The following is a 24,959-nucleotide window of genomic DNA, read 5'->3' on the forward strand; positions in this document are numbered from 1 at the left end:
GACTTTAAAATGAGATAAGGACACACACACACACACACACACACACACACACATACACGTTGAGGCCTTCAGTGTCCTTGGCAGCCAGAGGACAGCTCTGTGATAATCTGCTGAATTTATGACAGCTGAACATCTCTAAGCTCACTCTAAACTACACGACCAAGTGTGTGTGTGTTTATGTGTGTGTGTGTGTGTGTTCAATGCCCTATATGTAGTCAAAAACACTACTATCTTTTTTCCATTTTTTAATTACAGAATATGAGCAAAGAAAACAGGAACTTGGTTTAGAAAAGCATGGGAGTGGTGGAAACACTGAATTAAACAAACACACAGCTGCACAAACACACTACATGTAGTATATTGGATGTGTGTGTTGTCTGAAATATTTGCAGTACAACATTTAATACAGTTGAAATAAAATCACCTTTAATCATTATTCCAGTGAAATAAAACTGTTGCCGCTGACACAGCCGATAGAGGGCGCTCTTACTGAAAATGACGTGGATTAACATCTCTGGAAAATAGTATTGATTTTTATTATCGGTGATTGTTCCACCACCTATGTCTGCTACATTTTGTACTGAACCAGCAGGCTATTTATCGTGAGGAGGAGGAGAAGGAGGAGGAGGAGGTGGGGGAAGAGGAGGAGACCGGGGGCAGATGGGAGGGATGATCGGGACGGTGACCCAGTTCACCCGAGGACCGCCTGCTGATGATGATCAAAGGATGAACCCATTGAAATTTTTAAAATGACATTATAACATCTGTTTGCAGGTTTTTTTTTTCAAAAAAATATTTGGGTCTGAAACAGCTCACAATAGCTGAAAGACAAAGTGTGTGTGTGTGTGTGTGAGAAAGAGAGAGAGAGAGAGAGAGAGAGAGAGGAAGGAAGAGGGAGGGACTGAGAGGAAAGTGAGGAGCAGGAGTTTTAGGCTTTCTAAACATCTGGATATCTGGCTGGACCCGCAGAGAGAGAGAGAGAGACGAAGAGTTTGGATGTATGGAGATTGAGCTGAACGCAGAGGAAAATATCGATTAAAAACACATTAAAGGAGGAGAGAAGAAGAGGAGGAGAAAGTTATTTTCCTAACGGGACAGGAGGACCACTGGACTGACCAGCAGGAATGTTGCCGGTGAGTTTTCATTCATCAAATGTATCAAACAGGATGTGAGTTGTGAAAATGAAACATTGCAACATAAACTAAGATGGATATAAATTCAAAAATAAACTCGTTAAGGCTTTTTCCAACGAGCCAAAAACAGGACATGTGAGTGTAAATCAGTTAATGGTGAAGCTAACGGAAAACGACGATGTTACCTCATGAAATTTAAAAACGTTTCAAATAATATGAACCGGTTTTCATACATTTTATGAGCTGCAATTAAAAGAACTTTATAGGCCAGCTTGTGTATTTTCACAGCTGAAACGGTGTCGGACAAGAGAGCAAGTCGAGGGAAATTTTACAGAAGAAATGTTTGTTATTTAGCAAAAGATAACACGACAAAGAACAAGAATGTTTTATGAGGAATAAACGTTTCAACATTATGAAAAACCAGGTTTCGAGTCATGTCAAGTAAAGGAAATAAAACTAGAAGTTGTGCGTTCAGATTTCAAAATGATATTTTAGTCAAAGAGGCTGAAGTGTTGGAATTTGTGTTTTGAACGTTTCATGTATAATCCTTCACTACTGTCACTAGGCAGTGATATGAAGCCATAGTTGTAACATGAATACAGTAAATGTAATAGTGTGTGTTGTTTTTAAGCATTTCAACAAACGATGACCCTCCAACCCTGTCTATGAATCATATCATTCTGGCTGCTCAATGATTATCTAAAAATCTGTTGCAATTAGAAACATCAGTGCCAAATTTATAAGTTAAATTAGGGCTGGGCAATATATCAATATTAGCCTATATCAATATATTATATTGATATAGGCTAAGGCTAGGATATTGATATTTTGGATATCGTGATATGGCATAAGTGTTGTCTTTACCTGGTTTTAAAGGCTGTATTACAATAAAGTGATGTAATTATGTGAATTTACCAGACTGTTCTAGCTGTTCTATTATTTGCATTTACCCACTTAATCATTATATCCACAATACTGATGATTATTTATCAAAAATCTCACTGTGTAAATATTTTGGGAAAGATATGATATCAAGGTATTTGGTCAAAAATATCATGATATTTGATTTTGTCCATATCGCCCAGCCCTAAGTTAAATGTTTTAAACTGACATTGATAGTAATTAGACATCCTTTGAAGTCTGGAAAATGTTCATCAGTATTAATTTATTTTAAAGGTTTTGATCAGAAGTTCTAGTTTCTATTGGCTGGCATGACACTAATGTTAGCTCTGTGTGTGTGTGTATATATGTGTGTGTGTGTGTGTGTGTGTGTGTGTAGTGCATTTGCTCACACATAACACACACATAACTGGTTGAAACATTTGTTTGAACTGGGAAAGATGTAGTTGTTGCACATCATTGTATGTTGTGATTGTTGTGCTCATTGGTAATGCAGCGTTACTGTTTATTACTTGAATACAGAATCATACATTTGAAATGTTTCTTATGTTCTATGTTTTGTACAAGGAGAAAACAGTCGATGTATCTCAGGGGGATGTCAGGAAAACACACACAGTCTAAAGTTTGCAGTTATTAGAGAAAAGTCTGAAAACTTACTGTAAGTTTGTGTTTTGGAAAATACTCTAAAGTTCATAACCTTGACCACAAATGCAGTCTCTTGCAAACACTGAAATCAGTGAACCATTAGTATTCCCATTTCCATCCTGTCCTTCCTCTTTCAAGCTCTCTCTGTCTTTATCTCTCTCTTTCTCTCTCTCTCTCTCACACACACACACATGCACGCACACACACATACACACACACATACAAACAAACACACACTGAAAACACCTCTTTGTGGTAGGGTTGGGCTGCTGTCAGCTTTGTACAATACACTGAAGATATAGAGATGTGTTTACTGCAGGGAGAGAAACAGAAACAGAGAACGCCTCGACTTTGACCTTTGACCCCACTTTGAATGTCCTTCCTTTTTCTTTTTTTAAACTACAGAGAGAGTTTTAGCTAACTTCCAGTTCTGACTTCCTTGGTGAATGTATTTGTCCAAAGCTGCCATCAACAAGTCTATGAAATATTAAATGAAATATTTAGCTTTGTTCTCACTTCTCCAAAATTTCCAGGATTTATACAGCAAATTCTAATTAGAGCATGATATCATCTGGCAACGTCAATGAAATGTCAAGTAGCCAACACATATTTTCCTGAGTACAGAGCTGGCATCAACGCCGTCACCACCTTCATTTCCCACAAACACAGAAATGTTCCTAATAATTTATTAGTATTGATTAGCTATGGCATTTGGTGGGCAGATATTTTGCAGCAAGTCTACGCACATGAACAGTTCACACACAGCAGGAGATACAGTAAACTGGTTTCACAAGTGTAAGGACTGTTTCTTTCTCAATGAGCTGGAAGCTCGTGTTTCAGCGGTCACATGCAGCTCCTATAGAGACGGTACTGACTGATTTGTGTGTGTGTGTGTGTGTGTGTGTGTGTGTGTGTGTTTGGGTGTGGGCTGGAGTGTCTGGAACGCAAATCACCTTCAGCTGTCACTGTGTTGCACTGTGCTGGGTTTCTCCCTCCCTCTCTCTCTCTCTCTCTCTCACTTACACACACAAGCTTCAAACTAAATAAAAACTTTTAGCTTATGATTGAAAATCTATTCTTTTTCTCTCCTCACGTTATATTTATTTAGACTTAATTATATATTTAGTCATATTTTTTCAAATAACGGTATTTTAGAAGCTCATTCACCTCAGACCATGACTTCCACTGTTCATTCATTCCTCCAAATAAACGTGTCAGCCCAGGTCCTGAGGTGTAAATGTAATGTAATATAGACTCATAAATATAATCAGTCTGTCTTCAATGAGTGCTACTACATATCTGACTCCATATTTAAGCTTGTAAAGCTCTCCAGTTTAGGTGTAACTTGAAGCTGCCTCACTGAGAGGACAGTGTGGCGGAGCTATTTTCTCCTCAGCGTGTAATACTTTCCTAATTGTGGCTGATGTACTGACTAAAAAAGGTTGTCTTCGCATGTGGCGTTTAAATGGCAGCGGTTTCTTCTACACCCACATTATTCCTTTATTTCTCCTGAGATTCATTAGTGAGCAGACCAGTCTGAAATGTCACAGAAATTAAATTTAAATGATGTGGGCGTACCACCAGATGATCTTAAATCATCTGGCTGAAGATTTCAATTAAACCTTAAGGCCAATAAGAGTACAGGTGTAGACTAAGATTGCGTAGGAGAAAATGCAATAAAGTAACAAAACACATATGAAGTGTTCGGACAATGGACTGGAAAACAAGCAACTGGGCAGACAAAACAACATTCTGACAGATGACACAGACCGAAAACCATTCCACTCCCGGGGGGGACGCCTCTCCTTGAATGGTTGATACAGCAGAATACACCTGCAGATCCCAAAAGAGTCCATCATCATTTAAAATGATGTACACCAAAGCTACAGCAGCCTGACCTGCATCCAATCATATCTGTTACATCTGTTACACCATCCCAGCCTCTGATATAAAATCTGGTTACACAACACACACACCCCACTACATACTGTTAATATGATCCAGAAATTCAATAACATTTTAGCATGTAGACACACACTCACCGAGCACTTTTAGCACTATTAGGAACACCTGTGCAATCTAATAAAATCCAATACAACAACTCTGCCATAAATTCTACTTTTACGAAGCTTATACATTTTCAGTATTTGTTGACATTGTCAGAAAGGTGATAACTCTACTTTATGTTCATTATAGAGGTCATAGTGGGTGGTGGTGGTGTACCGGAGCGCATTGTATCGAAAAGTGTTCCTAATATTTTGCCCTCCCCCATGTATGTTAATGAAGTGGACAAAATATTAGGAACACTTTGAGTTTTGCCTGACTGGCCCCAGCTCAGGCAGAATCAATAAAACTAATTCTACAAATTCAAAGACTAAACGATTAGAGCTGCTTCGGAGCATTTTGTATACATTTGTCCTTTCAGTGGGCAGCTGGTGACAGCTGATGAGCAGGATGGGCATGCCATAGCTATAGCAACGCGCTCACAAACACACACCGTGCCTTACTCTATAAAAAAGAAAATGTGTTCAAAATAATGGGCGATCAATTGGAAAATGTTGCGTGCATGCAGGAGTGTGTGCATGTGTGTGTGTGTGTGTAAGTAAAGTTTATTTAGTATAACACCTTTCACAGAGCAAGGTCACAAGCAAGAGTAAAATTGTTAAAAATAAGACCATAAAAACAGTAAAAAAAAACAAAAACATAAGCAACAAAAGACCTTAAAAAACACACAAAATTACAAACACTAGACAGCACAAGGTGAGACAAAGGCCTGTTTGAATAAAGTGAGTGACTTTTTAAAGGTGTCAACAGAGACCGCAGAACATACGTCTGTAGGAAGAGCGTTCCACAGTGTCGGAGCCACAATTTCAAAGGCACGATCACCTTTTGTTTTCAGTCGAGAACAAGGAACAACCAGTAAACCCTGTTCAGAAGACCTCAGTGACCTGCTGGTGACATAAGGATGGACGTGACTATGCAGGGCTCTATATGTGAAAACAAGAACTTTAAAAGGAATCCTAGACTTGATGGGAAGCCAATGTAAAGAAGATAAGATGGGTGTGAGTCGTTCTGCTGGACGTGTGTATGTATGTGTATGTGTGTGTGTGTGTGTGTGTGTGTGTGTGTGTGTGTATGTGTGTGTGTGTGTGTGTGTGTATGTGGGGCTGTATTGCCTCTAGTGGGTGGAAGTACTGTGCCTTTTGAAGAACTTGGAAGAACATTTTGTTTATAAAAATTCCAGTTCCTGTGGACACACACACACACTCTGAAAAGCCAGAAGAACATCTTAATTCCCTTTTGAGTGCCTTGTCAGTCAAAGAAAGTGTGTCATCCACAAAAACACAAATTCTTCTAAAATAATAATCATAAATTATTGTTCCAATGTTTGTCTAATGACAATTGTCACGACAGCCCCTTTTTTATTCTAGATGATGCTCAAAATTCTTCATAATGACTGTTTTCTGTCCTTCTCACTTCTGATGTGCTTTAAGTAGTTATAGTTATACTCCAGGCGGCAGCTGCAAAGGATTGTGGGACATAAATATCAGTTAGAGCCATGCGACAACTAAACTGTGTCTCATGATTTATTAGTGTGTGTGTGTGTTTGAGCAGGAGCGACAAAGAGGTCAAGAGTGAAGGGAAGAGGAAAGGAGAGGTAAAACAGAAAAAAAGAGAGATGAAGCATTGTTTCCTACTGTTGGTGTGATGAGGAATATTTGTGATACAGACAACCATCAATAATAATTATAACAATAATATTTGTATAGCACCTTTCATACAAAATGCAGCTCAAACTGCTTTACAATAAAAAGACAAAAAGCAAAAGACACATTAAGAACATTAAACAGGAAACATGCGCAGATTAAAAGGAGGCAAACAAGACAAACAGTGCTTTGTGTTAAAAAAAGAGGACAAGAATAGCTTAAGAAAGAAACAGAGCTAAAATTCGTAAGTAAAGCACATAATCAACCAATGAAACAGAATAAAAATGCCTTAAAATGGAATAAAATGTCTTAAAGATGATGAGATCTGGTGCACAAGAAATGGTGCGAAAGGGTTCTATAGAAATGCTAGATTAAAGAGATATGTTTTTAGGTGTTTAAAGGTTTCAACCGAGCCTCCCTCTCCAATGTCTTTAGGTAAGATGTTCCATAATGTGGGAGCATAATTGAAGAAAGCTGCATCTCCATTTTTCTTTTGGGTAGGGTTATGGGTATCTAGCAAGCCTGCAGTAGAGGATCTAAAGGCTCGTGAAGGAACATAAAGCAACAGGGAGTCTGTGATGTAGGTCGGCTCTAACCCATTGAGTGCTTTATAAACAAGTAGAAGGCCTTTAAAATTGATTCTGGAGGACACAGGGAGCCAGTGTAGTCCAGCCAAGACTGGAGTGATGTGTTCTCTCTGTGTTAGCAGTCTAGCAGCGGAGTTCTGAATAAGCTGTAATCTTTCAATGGACTTTTTAGGAAGACCCGTAAAAAGTACCTTGCAGTAGTCCAACCTACTTGAGGTAAAAGCTTGAATTAGTTTTTCAGCGTCTTGCTTAGTTAGGAATGGTCGAACTTCGGCAATATTTATGAGATGAAAGAATGCTGTTTTGGTCACTTAAAGCTCAACTTGGAGTCTAAAAGGACTCCTAGGCTTGTTACCTCTTGTTTTATCAAGGGAGTCAGGTTGCCAAGTCTTTTAAAGAGCTCATCCCTTTTTGCTTTCGGGTCAATTAGTAAGATTTCTGTCCTCATTTAATTTTAAAAAGTTATTACTCGTCCATTTATTGATTGCAGACAGACAGGCAGTCAGAGAGTTTAAAGCATCTGGATCTCTTGGTTTAACACATATGTACAATTGTGTATCATCAGCATAGCTGTGGAAGCTAACATCTCTAATGACATCAGCTAGCGGAAACATATATAGTGAGAATAGCAAAGGCCCAAGGCAGCTGCCTTGCGCAATGCAAGAAGTTATATGTAAGTCATATTTCTCTGTCACATGCTCTCTAAGACTAATGAAAAATTTCCTTCCTGTAATGTATGTCCGGAACCAGTTTAAAACACATTCTGAAAGGCCAACCCAGCTCTCAGTGTGATTTATGAGGATTTCATGGTCAGTAGTATCAAATGCTACACTTAAATCAAGAAAAACCAGAACAGATACCTTATTAGCTTCAGTGCTAAGTCTCAGATCACTAGCTATCAGTTTCTGTGCTATGATTAGCTCTGAAACCTGACTGAAATTTCTACAGGAGATTGTTCTCATTTAGAAAGTTATTTATTTGGTTGAAAACCACTTTTTCAAGTATCATGCTTAGAAAGGAGAGGCTTGATATGGGTCTGTAATTGCTTAGAACTCCACAATCTAAGTTCAAGGTTTCTTCAGTAGATGTTTCAAAACAGCAGTTTTGAAGTTATCAGGAAAAAACTCCCAATTCAAGGGATGTATTAATGATATTTATGACTGTGCTTGAAATACTATTGAAGACCTGCTTAATGAGTGCAGAAGGAACAACAAGGTCAAGGCAACAAGTGGAAGATTTGCTCGTAGCTACAGTCCTGCAAAGCTCTGAGTTTGGGATGCTAGAGAATTTTCTCATTGTTGTCAACAGAGATCAGCAGGAGCTATAACAGTTTCAGCTCTGATGGTTGTGATTGTATTGTTAAAAATGTTGCAAATTCCTCACATTTAGGGGAATACACTAGGGTAAGAAGGTCAGAGGCAGGGGCAGAGTTTCACAATCTATTGATAGTGGAAAACAGTATTCTAGGATTGTTATGTTCTGAGATGATTTTTGAAAAATAAGCCCTTCTCGCAGTGCGTACAGCGTTATTATAGGTAACCAAGTTTTCTCTGTAAATACTACAGTGGACCTCAAGTTGAGTTTTTCTCCGTCTCCTTTCTGCTGTTCTACAAGATCTCTTCAGCTCACAGATAATGCTGTCTGTCCATGTTGATGTTTTTTCCCATGACTTTCTTTTGTCCTTGAGTGGTGCTATCTTATTTAGGGCATTTTTCATTTTTTGGTTTAAGGCAGCAACCATTTTGTTAAGCAAGCAGTTCACACTACATGGATCAAAAGAGCTTACAAGCGCAGCAAACTCACTTTCTACAGCAGCCTCTAGAAACCGCTTCTGCTCCATGCACTCTTTTGTCGTTATAGCTACAGACAAGACACTGTTAAAAAACACACAGTAGTAATCAGAGACACTGAAACATTGCCAATGGTTAACCCTTTTGACACTACCAGATCAAGGATATTGCCCTGCTGATGAGTGGGTTCAGTTGTATGTTGAGTTAATTCTAAGCTTTCAAGTAGATTCATGAATTCCATAGCCTTGGAGTCAGCACTGTTATTAATTTGAATGTCATATTTGGTGATAATAAGAGCAGATATCTCAGAGAAATAGTCATATGTGCCTCGGAGGCCTGTATATTGTAATAATGAGTACAACTGGTTCAGCTTTAAGCACAAGGGCAAGATATTCAAAGGATGGAAGGAACTTAAAAGGTTGATCTTTGTACTGCAATGAAAAATGAACTTTTCTGAGTAGAGAGTGGCAATTCTACATCCTCTTTTTTCCTGTCTCACTAACTGATAGAAGCTGTAATCTGGCAGACATGTCTCAATAAGTGTTATTCGTGTCCAGCCAGGTTCCAGTTAGGTGCATAAATTCAATACTGTGATTAACTATAAGATAATTAATTAAAATGATTTGTTTGCAAGAGATCTAACATTGAACAGAGCTACGTTTATGGTAGTTGCTGGGTCTAAATCAGACGGTGGCTAATAAGGAATTGATATCAAGTTTGAAAGAGTTGCAGTACCAGTTGAAGGCACTGTGTTTAGTCTTTTGCTGGTCACAACAGGAATGGGAAGCGGTATATATATAGTACACATTAATGTAATAACAACAGACAGTAACTCAGAGTAACAATATAACATGTCTTGTGGTGCACGTGTATTCTTTCTTTCTCTGCGCTGTCTACTGATTTTCTGTCCATTCCAATAGATGCAATAGAGGGCTCTATGTGTGTATTTTGAGCACATGCACCAAACATGTGACCTTGTTTGTGTGACAGAGAGAGAGAGAGACAGCTCTTCTGCCAATGTACCTTCTGTGTCTTCTCACTGTGTGTGTGTGTGTGTGTGTGTGTGTGTTTCATTGTGTGTAACAGTGCAGTCATGCTGCAGTATATCAGTGTGGCCTCTCTAATCTCTCCCCTCCAGTATAATCAACACTGCTTCTGGACAGCTTCACTCCACACCACAGTCCATCCAACCCAGATATATTTTTAGTTAGAAGATATTAATTCTGATATCTGTGCCAGTATTTATTATCTAAAGATGTAGTTCATGTTTTAATGATTATTTTTAGGTACAAGAGTGTCATTGTTGTTTAGCTGTCATATTAGTCATTCGGAAGGTTTTTTCTTGTTCCTTTAATTGTCTGTGAAAGTTATACTATTCATTATACTTGAAGTACACAACGATGCAACAAAAGCAGGGTAAAGATAATTAGAAGTTCTGATTAATGTCTCTCACACTCTCCTCATCACACAAAATTAACTTAATGGCTATTAAATTCAAATAAAAGGCTCATTAAGCTTTAGTTTGAAAGCATCACTGCAAACAAAGTTAAACAAATTACCATAATGTGTCTTAGTATTGTGCCATGCTGACTTTGTAAGTGAAGGTGTCACTCTTGACCCTAAGTGACCTGGTCGGCTCCAGCTCTGCTGGACTTGAAGCTAAAAAAAAAGTTTTGGCATCGGAACGTCTGGGACACTTTTATGACTTCACAATTCAGTTGTCACATGCTGGAACTAATGAAGCCTCACATGAACTTTAGACGACTACAAAAAAATATTGTACATTATTCAGTAAACTGTAAAAGTTGACATTTGGTGTCAGGCATGTTTTAGGAACATTTTAACATCAGATCAGACTCGTCTATTTGTTGTCTTTGCAGCAACGAATAAATATGTGTAAAACCAACCAAAAACATGTAAACCAACAATCCCAATGCTGGGTACATATGTATGAATGAAATGTAGGGCAACGTATATATTTGAGCATGTACACAGTGTACAACAGAACAGAAACAGAAAAACACAGTTTGTAGAATTTTAAAAAGAACAATAGTGAGTTGAAGATATTTAATGTCAGAAACTAGACATGCCAAGATACAGTACATGCAAGATATCTAGTGAGTGCAAGACCATTTCTGAAAATATAATAAAATATTTGAAAAGACTGAATAAGGTATTAGACACGCAGTGTAGCTCCAACACAATATAACAATGTGTGATGATAAGATAAACTGTTACGTGATAATATTCATAAACTTTTCACGGTATCTTGACTGAAGCTGCCATATCAACTATGACTACTGGATCACAATTTAAACATTTTCACAGCCAAAAATTCTGTATGTCATAGAATCTGGTTTTTGTGGGAAAGCGACACCTCTGAAACAGAATTTAAGCAATTTAGAGAAAGTAAAACTCTCTACTTGTACTTGCAACAGTCTAATATCGGACTACTGACTACACCTATTCAGTGGAAAAGAAGCTGTTGGGGATGCATGAGGCCTGTAAATAAAGAATTACCCTGAAGCTGATGAGTGAAATCCTGCCACCACACTTAAACGATTTTTGCGGTCACACCTTTGACTTAATCCTCCTCGCAATAAAAATAGAAGCACCTCCATCACACCAGAGGTGGATGACGGTGGCTGGACCGTATCGGATTTGTAATAAAAGTCAAATATCAGCTCAATATCACCGTCTACTCCCACTAACAAGCATGAAAAGAGCCCGGATTCTCTTTATTTTCTACCATCATCCTCACCTTCTCTCCCTCTCCCATACTGAAAGCCGACTCCCTCTCCTCCCTCCCTCCCTCTCTGACACACACTCTTAAATTTGTATTTCCTGCCCTGGTGCACACACACACACTCTGACATTCACACATTTCAAACACACTCTCAGCTACAAAGACAGCACTTTCTCACAACAGCAATTATCTATCTATACTCTTTCTGCCAATCACACACATGCACCCGCACAGACGCACACACACGGCTGTGTGTGTTTTTGGTCGATGGTTTTCCAATGAAACGTTTCTTTGGGCTGGTGTTGGAGCGACTGGTGTTTCTGTCTAAGAACCTGAAACTGAGTAAATGCAGGAAACCGAAGAGGAAGCTCAACACCGGGAAGACTGGACCACCGGTGAGTGAGAGACAAAGAGAGAAAATGAGAGAAAGAGGATGATATTTTTATTGACATTTTCTTTACAGTGATTTAATTGGACTGTATATGAAGTCAAACTGCATGAGAAGTGTGTTTACTTAAGTTGTGAATGTTACTGTGTAGGATTTCATCAAAAACACTATTAGTTAGCAAAGAACACATACTTTGGAGTTGTAGTTTGGTGTTGTGGTTCCAGTTAAGAGGATGTGCACCAACTGCTGTGCCTCCCAGCTGCCCCCAAAATAATCGAGCTGTGTTGAAATGCTCCAGAGTGACTAATAAAATGAGCTTTTATATGTTTTCTGCAACAGACAGACAAACTGTGAAGACGACTGTTTGTCACTCTGGCCCACTCACAGTCTCACTCTTTCTCTGTCTGCCTCTGACTATCTCTTTCTCCTCATGATGCCTAAAATAGCCAGAGTCACTCCATTCAGCAGCAGAGGCATTTTAGGAACAACTCAATCTGCCTCTGTGTATGTGTGTTAGATTTTGTGTGTCTTGTTCGCTGATAATCAGAAAGAAGTTGCCCTTCAACAATCAGAACTAGCGTATACTTTCACGTCACATATTGTACAAGTCCGTCCTTTTTAAGGTTTTTCCAGCGCTATCTGTGATTCACAGTTTTATGCTACTTATTGTTGCGACATAGCTGAAAAATCTGGCTTCTGGTAATGATGGAATGCAGAGTAGACACCAAACTGTAGTATTATTTCACAGCAATATTAGGTTTGGTGCTTTAGAAAATGTAGCCTGTTTTGACCTATTTAGTCTGGTCTATCTTTAGTGGGTTTTCAAGTAATTTAAGCTATCCTTTAGTGGCTGCACTGGAGGTGTAAACAGCAGATTGGGTTTCTAAAGACACGGTTAATTATTTTTGACAGGAAACTAATTTTACAAAGACTTAATCTGATTGATGTTGTGGTAAGATACAGTGATGTTGGCCTCTTTGTCAGCTTGTCAGTATCAGGCAATCAAAGCTTGAGGAAGAAGGAATTGGCTTTTAACTCCTTTAATGTTTGCTGACAGGTACCAAAAGTGATTTTTAGACATCAGTATCTTCAAAAAGCATCACATTTACAGAATAACAGACACACAATGGTATTGCAGTGAAATGAAATATACTGAGGGGTTTCTAGTTTTGTGAACCCAGGCTTGCATTTTTGTTTTTTGCCATTGATATAGTTCTGCAGATGTCACTGAGCTGTGATGTCCAGTGCCAGAAATCTACCAAATAATCTGTCAAAAACCTTCTGGGTTTGTATGCTTTTCACAGAGTAACAGTCAGAGTGTAAAACCACAGCAGGTGTAGTATTTTAGGATTGTCAGGTTGTGTTTTTATTCCATGTTCATGGCAATCCAGTAGCCCATTTAGGTTTTCTGAGAAGTCCAGAGTTTAATGCAGGATACGCAGTCAATAACACATTTGCCAAACGACAGTATGTGTGCTTCATTTAGAGCAAATGTTTTGGATTGTGTTTTATAATGGAATTATTGAGTATTTTGTCGATGTTTGCCTCAAATAAAAAAAACCACTCTGAATGATTTGATTATATAAAATACCCTGCCATCATCTGCCAACATTTTACTGTAGCAAACGATGTTTTATACCATGTGAAACAGAAACATTAGAGCCCTTGTGAGGCCACGATTAGCCTACTTGAAATGATTTGTGGACTTGTAAAACCCCTACTGTGTTTGCAGGGTTTGTGTGTGTGTGTTTGTGTGTGTGTGTCTAATCCAAGCTTTGGAGAATGTGTCCCTGCTCTGTCTGTCTGCATGCAACCAGAGATTACTTCACATGATCTGGGACAGGTGTATAGAATACTGTGGATTAGTGTTATGGTATATAGTTTGACCGTGTATGTGTGTGTTTCGGAAGTGTGGAGAGTGGACAATGTAATGGCTGTGTGTGTGTGTCTGCGTTTGTGTGGGAGAAAAAGAGAACGCAACACTGAGATTAAAAGTGTATCTGCATGTGTGTGTTTGTGCCTCAGTGTGTCTGTGAGTTCCTATCCCAGATTACCCTAAATTTATCTTTCAACTGCCGACTGGTTATCTGACATGACATCACCAGTGACATTGCCAGTGACATCACTGCTGACTACACAGGATGTCCTTTTCTGATTGCTATTTTAATCTTTTGCTTGCAGAATTTAGAGGATTTGATAACAAACTGATTTCATTGGGGATCAACGCTGCTGGGCTGATACCTTAAAATTATATATTGTGTTTTCAGACATGTTAAAGATAAACTTACAATAAACCAAAATTTTAAAGGTTAATAGCAATAATATTAGCAGAAGTATAGTATGCTAAACTGTATCATACTGTATTGAACTATCATTGTCATATCTCCATTGCTGAAAAATTAATTTGATTTCATAAAATTTGGATTTGTCCTGGGACTAGAGGGAATTCCATGTGTGTCCCTGTGTGCACAAGTAGTTATTTACAGGTAATTATTGCTGTGATCAATGTGTTGTTTGGTCAGACAGATGTCTGTATCTTGTTTCAAGCTGCTATTATCAGTAGCTTCTTATCACGTGATGTTAACATGCTTTCTATAATGATTGTCTTGAAAGCTTTAAGACTTAATTAGGTTAAGTTCACGTCTGCAACTTCACTAGGAAATCAGGTCTCTCTGTGTAGTTAACCAGGCCAAGATAGCTTAAACCTGCTACATTTGAATAAACTTCCTGATGCATTGGAGACACTGCATTCACAATGTGTGTAAATGTCATTGTTTTTTTTGTGTTTTGACAATTTTATCTGAATGTGATCATTCACTGATCAATCAAAATGTTTCTTATTGCCAAGATAGGAAGGGGGTCTGTGTAGTTAGTGGTTATTGACAATGGGTTGATAAATTGTTGGATAACTTAATTAGTTAATCAGTCTTTGAAACTGTGTGATCTGATTCCAGTCGGCAAACTGTGGGAAACATTTACGTGTTTTAGTTTGTTTGGCAATATTCCTAAAATGGTACAATTACATACTTCATGACATTTAACCTGTTTGTTTCTATGGTTACAGGTGATCCTGACAGTTTACCTCAATGACACCCAACAGATGCTGACTGAGGTCCCAGTTACCCCAGCAACCAGAGTGGTTGACGTGGTGGAATACTGTAAAGAGGCCGGCGAGGGGGAGTGTCACCTCGCTGAAGTGTGGAAAGGGCATGGTGAGTCCATCAGTGGTCCATCCATCATATATCGGATTAGTAAAAGAACATTATACACTAATTTAAAACAATTAAAACAAGGTAGGAATCATAAAAGCCAAGACAAGACGAGAATAATAAAGGACAGCAAAAAAGTGTTAATGTATACTGATGATACACAACTTAAATCCATTGGTTTTACATCAGCGTCCACCTTGTTTCATTCATAGGTACCTGAGCAATGGAGCAAGTGGAGCAAATTGATTACCATTATGCAATTATAATTAATCAATTCATTATTCAATTCATCATACAGTCCCTGCAATCAAGTGATAATATATTTAAGCAGCCTATGTCAATGATCATTTTACTATTTTCAGTAACTGACAAAAACAAGTGATAAAAAAATCACATATTTTTGGACCACCCCTTGAGTTGGTTCAGTTGAACCCGTCGCTGATCGTTTGCCACAGCATGCTTTGGCTGTCAATCACAGTCTGTCAATCCACACAGGAGTCTGACTGTTTACAAAGGTGAGAAACCTGCCAATTAGCTTAACTGCAATCATTGACTGAAAATAGAACATAGGAAAAGATAAGCATATGTTGAATGAACCAGCTTGGCCCACTGACGCCAGCCAAACTTTAAGTTAGCTAAAAGTAGGATTGTACTGTTGCCGAAATGCTGAACTTATTTGCGAGTCAACGTTAGCTAATTTTACCAGCCCATCCACCAAAGATTAGCTTGCTGATTGGAGAAGATTTAGCTGTGGAGATGGGACGTTCGTGAAGGAGCCGAATCAGAGTTGGCTCTTTTAAGTGTAACGTTATCATTAACAGGGCTATTAACAGGGCTGCCAACTCTCATTCATTGACTGTGAGACTCTCACAAGTGACATTTTTTAGACGCTCTCACACCACATGTCCATTTTCTCACGCAGTGAAAAACAAATTTATAACTGATAATGTCGCGGCGTGAGAAGAGGACACTGACAGTGCATGGACAGATAAGACAGAGCAGCACAGGGCAACAGCAGCACTGTGCGGTACCAAGTTATTCAGCAAGAAATATACACAAATGTATTATATTATAATTTATTCCCATATATGCTGCTCAGAGTAATCTCAGTCACCGGCTCTTCTGGCAGTAACAGCATCTCTCCCTCCCCTCTTGTGCTGTGTGCACATAAGCAGAATTGAGTGGGAGTTACGGGGACGCTCTGTGTCTCTGTTGCCCTGAAACTTTCTTGTGATTCCCAATAATAGGTTTTTAGGATTGTATGCTTATGCAAAATCATGAATGTAAGAAATCTAGTAATATAACATAATTGGAAATTTTTTGTTAACATTATACAAGGTTGCTAACACACTATAATCTCTCTCAAATCTCACGCCAAATAAGAGACCCTGCTCAAATCAGTGCAACTCTGAGCTCAGCACACCAGGTTAGCTAAGGATGTTTCTCAGGTTGAGCAAGGTTGGATAGGATGAAATACATTTTGGACAGGGGGTAGGCTAGTCCAGAAGTGGTTTGGGAAACACTGACCCAGAAGAACAGTTGGGGAAGTCAACAGGCCAGTTATAAGGCTCTACATTTCTATTGCAGACAGGCAATGGTGGTGAACAACAGTCATTATCTTACATCAAATGGAATATATCATAGGAATCAAGAAAGAAACAAAAACCTTGAAGATGGCCTAGTACCCTGCAATCTACTACTATTTTAGGCTACATGATGTTTTTATGAATATATTTTCAAATATGAAATAGCCATTCTTCATTTCCACTCCTGATCCACCCAATTATATATAGTGTTCTTGATGCATTCTTGGTTTTCATACCACCTTCAATCTAACTAATCTAGACTAGTCCAGGTGGCTGTTTCTTGACTTAATCCAAGAGGTTAGGTGGTGTAGAAATGCAGGAAATTTGTTTTAAATTACAATTTTTCTTTCTGGGGGAGGACCCCCAGACCTTCCTGCCAATTATGTATCTTTTCAAGTTTGCTCCCCCATTTTAAAACACAACCAGGCTCCATGGTTTCATTGCCTTTCTAATCCATCAATGCCCAATACTAATATGATTATCATTGACAGCCTGTCGTTTGAGCATTAGAGTACTCACCTGATTATAATCTGGAATTATAGGACACAATAATCACAGTGTGACTCTGGCCTAGATCATTTGCTTGAAGCTAATTGTAAACAAATTCAGACCTATATCACGGCTATAGCTTGTGAAATCAATAGAGTGCTAAGTGCATACTCCTCACTGCATGCCATTAGAAAACGTGAATAGACCAGTCCATCACGTGCAGACACTGGGAGCTACTGTGTCCATTAAAGTGTGGCCTACATTCATTCAATCATAGCTGTTAAAGCATTGATCCACATAACAACACTGTGTGTTTGTGTTGCACTGTGGTGTGACTGAGCGGTCAGACAGGCTATAAATGGCTCTAATACTATACTGTTTCTTAGAGGTTGACACTGTAAAGCAGTTCACAATAAATGGTGTTATAAATTGTGTTGCTGTGTGACGAGAGGCCATACCTCAAGGCCACAACTGGTCTCACAGCTGGTGTGTGTGTGTGTGTGTGCTCAGCTATTGTCCGTGTGTATTATTAGCTTTGATGGATGGATGTATTTTGCTGTGAGAATATTGTTGTTGTTTTTTTTAAACACTGGTGAACCAGTGTAAGTATGATTTTTCTTTCTTTTTAGCTTCTCAGATTTGATCATTTAAATCTGAAGTATATTTACATACAATTGAGGTTTGAGTTTTTCCAGAACTGATCATTATACACTATTAGAGAAACCTATTCAGACTTCAATTAAGATGTTGCCAAGTGTTAGTCTTTGTAATAAAAGACATCGCAATCATTTGAGCGGGATAGCAGGTTTCCTATCTTGTTTCAGCTTTTTTCGCTTTAAGTAGCTTTAAGGTTGGAAATACATATACTGTCAGACAGGATGGAAGCTTTTTGACACTGACAATATTCAAACCTAAAACCATCAACTGGAAATGTTCTAGATGTCTTATACATACATCATGCATACACATTTCCCCCAAACTCAGCATGACATATTTGGTATCTTTAAAAACATTTAAAATACATTACATTTAAAATAAAGTTCAGTATGGCGGCCCAGCATGACTTTTATAATGTGGGATTGTATGTGAGAATGTGCAGTTAAACTGAAAATATAAAAAAATTAAGACAAACAATACATAAAAAACAAGGGGAAAACAGAGCTTTGTTATTATGTATGTATTTGTAAAATAATTTATGAATCATATATTACCTCTCTGAATAAATCACAATAAGATGGGCTATGTTGTGTTTTCTTTCAGTACTGAATTGTATTTAATTGGCTAACGTTGTCTTTCCCTCTGTCTCCTTTCAGAGCGAGCTCTCCCTCAGGAGTTGTTATTGCTGGACCTCCTTCAGCAGTGGGGAGCCAGGAGGCCAGAGGTCAGCTTCTACCTCAGACACTGCCCCCCCTGGACACAAGGTATAGCACAACCAACACACATACATGTTTACTCCATGAAAACTTCTTATATGAGTAAATTGCTGACTGACAAGATTATCATTTGGCCATTGTAATAAATTGTTTTTTGAGAGGCTGTCTTCAGCTGTCAATTCAAGGCTCACATTTTCAGGAGGAAGGGTGTAAAGAAACATTTCTCTCACATGGAGAAAACACACAAACACAGAGCCAGTGGTGTGTATGAGGTTTAAAGGAGAGGTCAGGGGCTCGGCCAGTAATTAGCCAGATAAGATGATTAGAATTACATAACATGGACAGAGCAAACATGAAAGGGTGGGGGAGACAGCGAAAAGGATAGAAAATGCTCGGCCTGCTGCAGAAATGTACAATGTCATTCTGCCAAAATGAACTGTTCAGTGCCTGACAGAGTTTAGGAAATCAGTTATTATAGCACTGATGCTAAACCTAAACAACCACGCTACCCTACTTCTGCTCTCGCCATATTACAGTATGCTAAACTTGTTCAGTAAAAAGAAATGAATGACTGATTGTGTCATATTTGTGCCAAAGTGCCCAAAGCATACAACAGCAGGGCTTACACTGCTGCAGCACTGGAGTGTTTCTGTGTGTGTATGTGTGTATGTGTGTGTGTGTGTGTGTGTGTGTGTGTGTGTGTGTGTGTGTATGTCTGCTTCCCACAGGGACAGGACAACCTCACCACCTGCTGGTCTATGCCTATTTTTCCCAATTCATTAAAAAAGTAATTAACATTAATTAGAATCTCATTATTATCATATGCTTGTCAGCTGTGAGGTGTATTCTGAATAACAAATAGCTATTTTTTTCAGTCCATTAAAGTTTTCCCATGTGTTTGGTTGTTTTTGTTATAATATCTAAGCTGTAATATCTGTATAAACCTTTATTTAAACCATTTATGCTACATATGTTCTAATTCCTATCAAATGTCCTGCCAACAATAGACAGACTTTAGCCAAATTTTAACATCCTCCATTCAGTCACAGTTTGTCAGTTTTGTGTTTTCAGAGCAGCAGGGTAAGATCACAAGTACGATAAAAAGAGCAGCAATTCTCTTCGCCATCCGGCTTTGGAGAGAAAAGACTGCTTGCCTGTTTATCATTCCAGTATGTAATACAGATGGGGTTTTGATATAAGTGATTGCGTCAGTCCATGAAAGAGCAGCTCATTTAGAGGCAGCACCATCGTGTGTGGTTATGAGGGACTGGCTGCTTGATGCCCTCACAGCAGCAGCAGCCAAACTTTCTGTGCCAACTTCTGTTTGGCTCTTCACCTAATATCATAAAACTGTTTCTTAATCTAGGCAATTGCTCTCCAAGGACCAGAGCAGAATCAGAGTCAGCAATTGCTCTCCAAGGACCAGAGCAACAGATTGCCCTAATGTATTACCTCCTCCCAGGCTAATTTAACATCATCTGTCCTCTGTTGCTTACTGAAGGTGCCTGTGGAGAGTTTGCTCCTCCTGCACAAGGGCACCGACTTCTTCTTAGAGGCTTCAGTGGTGAATTTTCACTGCTCTCTTTCTTCCCCAAATTATCTGTCCCGTAGTGGAGAGCAAACTGTTCTTGTTGAGATGGAACAGATTGGTAATAAGTGGCCCACCACGACTCATAATGATGAATTCCTTCCCTGTTCCCAATTTCGTTGTGCCATATGCCTCGGGACACAAAATTAACAAAAATCAGTCAGCACAAGGGACACACGTGCACTTAGTACTTTGTGCTATAGTTTAGTGAAAACCAAGCCCAATGTGTCAATGTTGTTTAAAATACTCTTAATCGTAACTTACTCTTTAATTGAAGTATTTCAACTATATCTTATATGTTAGAGCTTAAATCTATAATAATTTAAGAACTGCTCAACTCAGCTAAATACCATTTTAACCACTGTGTTGATTGTAAGATGTTATTTCAACTGCTCCATTGAATGTAAAGTACTGCTTCAAGTGCTCTATTGACTGGAGGTGAAACCTGGAGCTGACTGGGATTAGCCCAGATTGAGTCTGTCTGGTCTTAGCAGAATTAAAATGAATGATGCTATTTATAGATTACACACAGTGAGAAAGAGAGAGCCAGGTATAGATCAGAGAAAAAAGAGAGACAGGGAGCGGGGTTCTACCTTTTCTCAGAGTTTTATCTTATCCAATTACATTTCTTTCTTGGTGAAAAAATGATTTTGATGCCAGGAACATACTTCATTTCACTTCATCTGCTGTCATCCATACAGCCTGTATGGAATCAGTCTTATTGCAACACCTTGTCGTCCGTATTTTAGTGCTGTTATAGTGGCAAGTTGCCAACAACATCCTCTGCATTCTTATTAGAAATAAGAGAGACTGAATATAAAGAAGGACAGCGGCAACAAGGATACAATCATGCAGTAATAATATACTTTGAACAATAGAATGTATTGTAGAATACTTATACATGACAAATACATACATACACACTATGACCATAAATGAATTAATACATTTGTAAAGGGTATTATCTGCCACACATATGACTATCAGAATATGATGGAAATATGCAGTGGAATAAAAAAGGAAAGCAAATATTTTCATGCCCCAAGGCTGGGGGATGTTGGCTGTCGATTTATCTTTGTGATAAGGCACACACACGGTTGAATGGTTAATTAAGGCCCTGTGTGTGTGTGTGTGTGTGTGTGTGTGTCACAGTCACATGTTTGTATTTCAATATCTCTGTTCAAATTTCTTATCATCATTGTTCATTTATATGCAGGAAGTCAGCAGCCTTTGGAGCAGAGCTGGACCACAGAAGCAACAGAGAGCGCTAATGACAGGGTAGGTTGAGACACACACACACACACACACACACACACACACTGGGCTGGGCTGGGCTGAGGGTGCAGGACAAGCGTGTTATGCATCTCCAATTAGCTCAAGCTCAACATCCAGAATCTATTGTGCATTGTGCATAGAAAGACCTGAAACACATGATGATGTACAAAAAAATGCTCATTTTCTGAACAACTGAACTGAAGCTGCGAGCTGTGACTATTGTGTGTCTACATCTGCATCGGTTTTAAACCTTAAGATATGTGAACTAAGTTGTCAGCCTACACAAGTGCCCATAAAGCTGCACATACACTACAAAGCATCTGTAATATATTTGTAAGCTGCTGGTTGTGATATTTGGCAGACAACATTTTTGGCAGAAAATGTCACAAGCTTAGAGACTGGTAGCAAACCACTAATAAAATGCAGCCCAGTTTCCAGTCAGAAGACGCTTATTTAATAACATTTAATTTAGTGAAAGCAAATGTAACATTGTAAGAAAATGTTTGCATGTGTGTGTGTGTGTGTGTGCACGCGTTCATATATGTAAAATATAATGCATGTGCACGTTTGTGTATTTGTCTGTGTGTTTAGTGTAGCGGATTAGCCCAGGGATTAGTGACAGTAATGATTATAGTCCTTTACCAGTAAGGATCATGTGAACACACATACACACACACACAAACATACAGACACATACACACTCATCTTGACAAAATAATGAGTCATATAGTAAAAAGAGAAGTTGACCTCATGCTAGCAGCTTTTTATTTATCACTAACAGCTATTTTCGAACATGTCAGCTTTTGTATTTAACCCCAGACTAGACGCTCGCTTTGTACGTGTTGGTTAGGCCTCGGTTAGACAGTCAGCGACCATGTTTGTGTGTATCTGTGTTGGTCAGTCTGCTGGTTAGTCAGCCAGTGTGTGTGTGTGTGTGTGTGTGTGTGTGTGTGTGTGTGTGTGTGTGTGTGTGTGTGTGTGTGTGTGTGCATGTGCTGGTCAGTCAGTGAAGGTAGGATTAGCTTGGTCTCATGACATAACCAGGGTAAGAGGATTGTTAGCTAGCCAACAGCTCCTCCTCCTCCTCCTTCTCTTCTTCCTCTCACCTCACTCACTCCTTCACTCTCTTTAGTCTTGAGGTCTCCGTCTTTCTCCGTCTTCTACCTTTTACATTCAGTTCAAAGCAAAAAACAAAGAGTTTGAGGCAAGACAGGAGCGTGGGGGTGAGTTCTGTTCCTGTTCTTTTTCTTTTCTGTGTGTTTGTGTGTATGTGTGTGTGTGTGTGTGCCCGTATATTTGTGTCAGTTTGTGTGTGTGTGAAGCCCAAAAAAGTGTGTGTGTGTGTGTGTGTTTGTTTGCTTTATTCTTTCTACCCTGCTTAAATGTTTTTCGCCTTCTTCTCACATCAGCTCACCATACATAATAGAACAAGTGAAAAACTAGAAATAGGAGCAAATGTGGAGGTGACTTTGAAATGTTTGTGTTTGTGTAGGTGTTTTTTTTTTTTACCTTCTTGTTACGTCAAGCTTCTAAAAGGTGTTTTTTATTCTGTTCATGTCCAGCTTAACACACAACACCTTCACACACATTGGCTGACTGCTTGACAAGCAGTTTGTCTTTGTGTCAGAGTGGGACTGTTGGCCATGTGTTTCTATGTGTGTGTGTGTGTGTGTGTGTCACAGAATCAGAGCACAGTGTGTGTTTGGGTCGGTGTGGTTTATATCTTGTGAAAAGTGGACGCCAGGGTGTGGCCTTTTGACCATGTGTGTTTGGGCTTTGCAGTATTATTTTGTCTGTCTTTGTGTGTGTATATGTGTGTGTCAGCCTTACATCAGGATGTGTGACTCCATGTCAGGGTGTGACTCTTGGCTCTATATAATCATATCCAAAACCTCATACTCCCTCACTCAGTCACGCACACACATACATATACACATATACACAAACACCAGATGCTGTTTCTTCCCACTGAATGATGTAAAGATGACAGCGCTGACAGTTGTGTTGTTTCTGTGTGTGTGTGTGTGAGAGAGAGAGAATGAGGTTACTTTAGTGAACAGCACTTTTAGATTTGTTATTCATCACTCATTTTAATGATAATGTCATCACTTATTACAGTAATTCATCTCAGCATTTTTAATAATACTCTCAGGATAAATCATTTTTCCCTCCCATCTTTAACCATGAAACCAAACAGCGTTGATGTCATTGTTATACTGTAAAAAGTTAAGAAGGCACAATACCAGGACCATGTATGTATTAAGGAGAACGTTCAAATATGGCGCCCCATTCATAACCATGAAAGCTGCCCACTGACCGCACAGGTCGATAAAGTCTCCGCCATGTTTCCGCAGGCTGTCTTACTCTACCATGTTTTTTGGCCCATACGGCATGCGTACTACAGCCGAGCAGATTGAGAGCATGTGTGTCTGAAACTTCCTCTTGACGAGCCAGCTGACTTCCTATTGGCTCCCTGCACGCATGAATGGGATAAAATCATCTAATCGTACCGCTCATCTAGACTTTCCAAATGTTATTGAAGCAAATGGTTCGAATCCTGATAATAAAAAGAGTCATTTTGGGTTGTGTGTGGCGATCAGAAAATGCATTCACCATTTTACAGCCGCTCCTTTTCCAATTATTCTGTATGGTAAAAAAAAAAAAAAAAGTGTGAGTCACGTGATGATCCTGGAAGTTACATGACATTCACCCATCAGTAATTGTTACGCTACACCTGAGCTTTTCCTACTGACATGTCAAATGTACCTGCAAAACTAATGCATCATATTTGCTAGTGCTAATTAGCAAATATTAGCGCGCCAACACACATGATGGTGACCATGGTAAACATTATACCTGCTAATTATACATCAGCGTGTTGGCTCAAAGCACTGCTGCACTTACTTACAGCCTCACAGAGCTGCTAACATGACTGCAGATTGTCTCGTTCACTCAATCACTACTCCTGTAATAGACACTCAGTAGTTCACCATATAGTGAGCAGTGAATTGAGATTTCAGACACGTATGAGTCATTATCATTTTGTATCATCACCCACAGCTATATTGTCTCATTCATTTGCATCAACTGTAATTTTTGCATCTATGAAATGCAACGTATTGCTAGCAGAAAGTAGTGTACCAACTTTACAGGCATGGAGACGACTTCTTTGTTCCACTGTAGGGATTTTTGATGACACTATATTGTGAAGCAATTTCACTCTCAGAATTCAGACACTCAAATAAAATGGCTTAGTTCCATAAAACTCTTAATTGTGAGGAAAACAAAACAATGTATGGAAGTGGTTGCAGTTTTTGGGTAACTCAACTGCCAAAAAACCCCCAAAAACTTAGTGGATTATTATTTGTACTACAATGATATGGACAAAATTGACATACAGTGTAGTAGTTTGATATAATGCCCGTTTCTACACTGGTGTTTTGTCCTCTGGTGTGTGTGGGTTGGGTCAGTCAGAAAGTAGTCCTATCCCAGCATTCCCTCCTTCCCCTCCCCAACACAGCCGGGTTACAAACCTCGCCCCTA

General features: G+C 39.0%; 1 protein-coding gene across 5 annotated transcripts in view; it reads left to right on the top strand.

Moving 5' to 3' along the window:
• The first annotated feature begins 677 nt into the window (after nt 1-677).
• LOC121881497 (apoptosis-stimulating of p53 protein 1-like) overlaps nt 678-24,959 on the top strand; it is a 49,388-nt gene continuing 25,106 nt past the window's right edge. For 4 of the 5 annotated variants that reach the window (XM_042389308.1, XM_042389309.1, XM_042389311.1 and 1 more), the window contains exons 1-4: nt 11,684-11,903; nt 14,961-15,108; nt 18,494-18,601; nt 21,358-21,419. In XM_042389308.1, coding sequence (XP_042245242.1) covers nt 11,787-11,903; nt 14,961-15,108; nt 18,494-18,601; nt 21,358-21,419 — 435 coding nt within the window. In that variant the 5' untranslated portion in view covers nt 11,684-11,786. Of the gene's footprint in view, nt 1,134-11,683; nt 11,904-14,960; nt 15,109-18,493; nt 18,602-21,357; nt 21,420-24,959 lie in introns of those variants that run through there. The other variant, XM_042389310.1, reaches the window with a different exon arrangement.

The sequence above is a fragment of the Thunnus maccoyii genome, chromosome 16 (assembly GCF_910596095.1).
Source record: "Thunnus maccoyii chromosome 16, fThuMac1.1, whole genome shotgun sequence".
NCBI lineage: Eukaryota > Metazoa > Chordata > Actinopteri > Scombriformes > Scombridae > Thunnus > Thunnus maccoyii.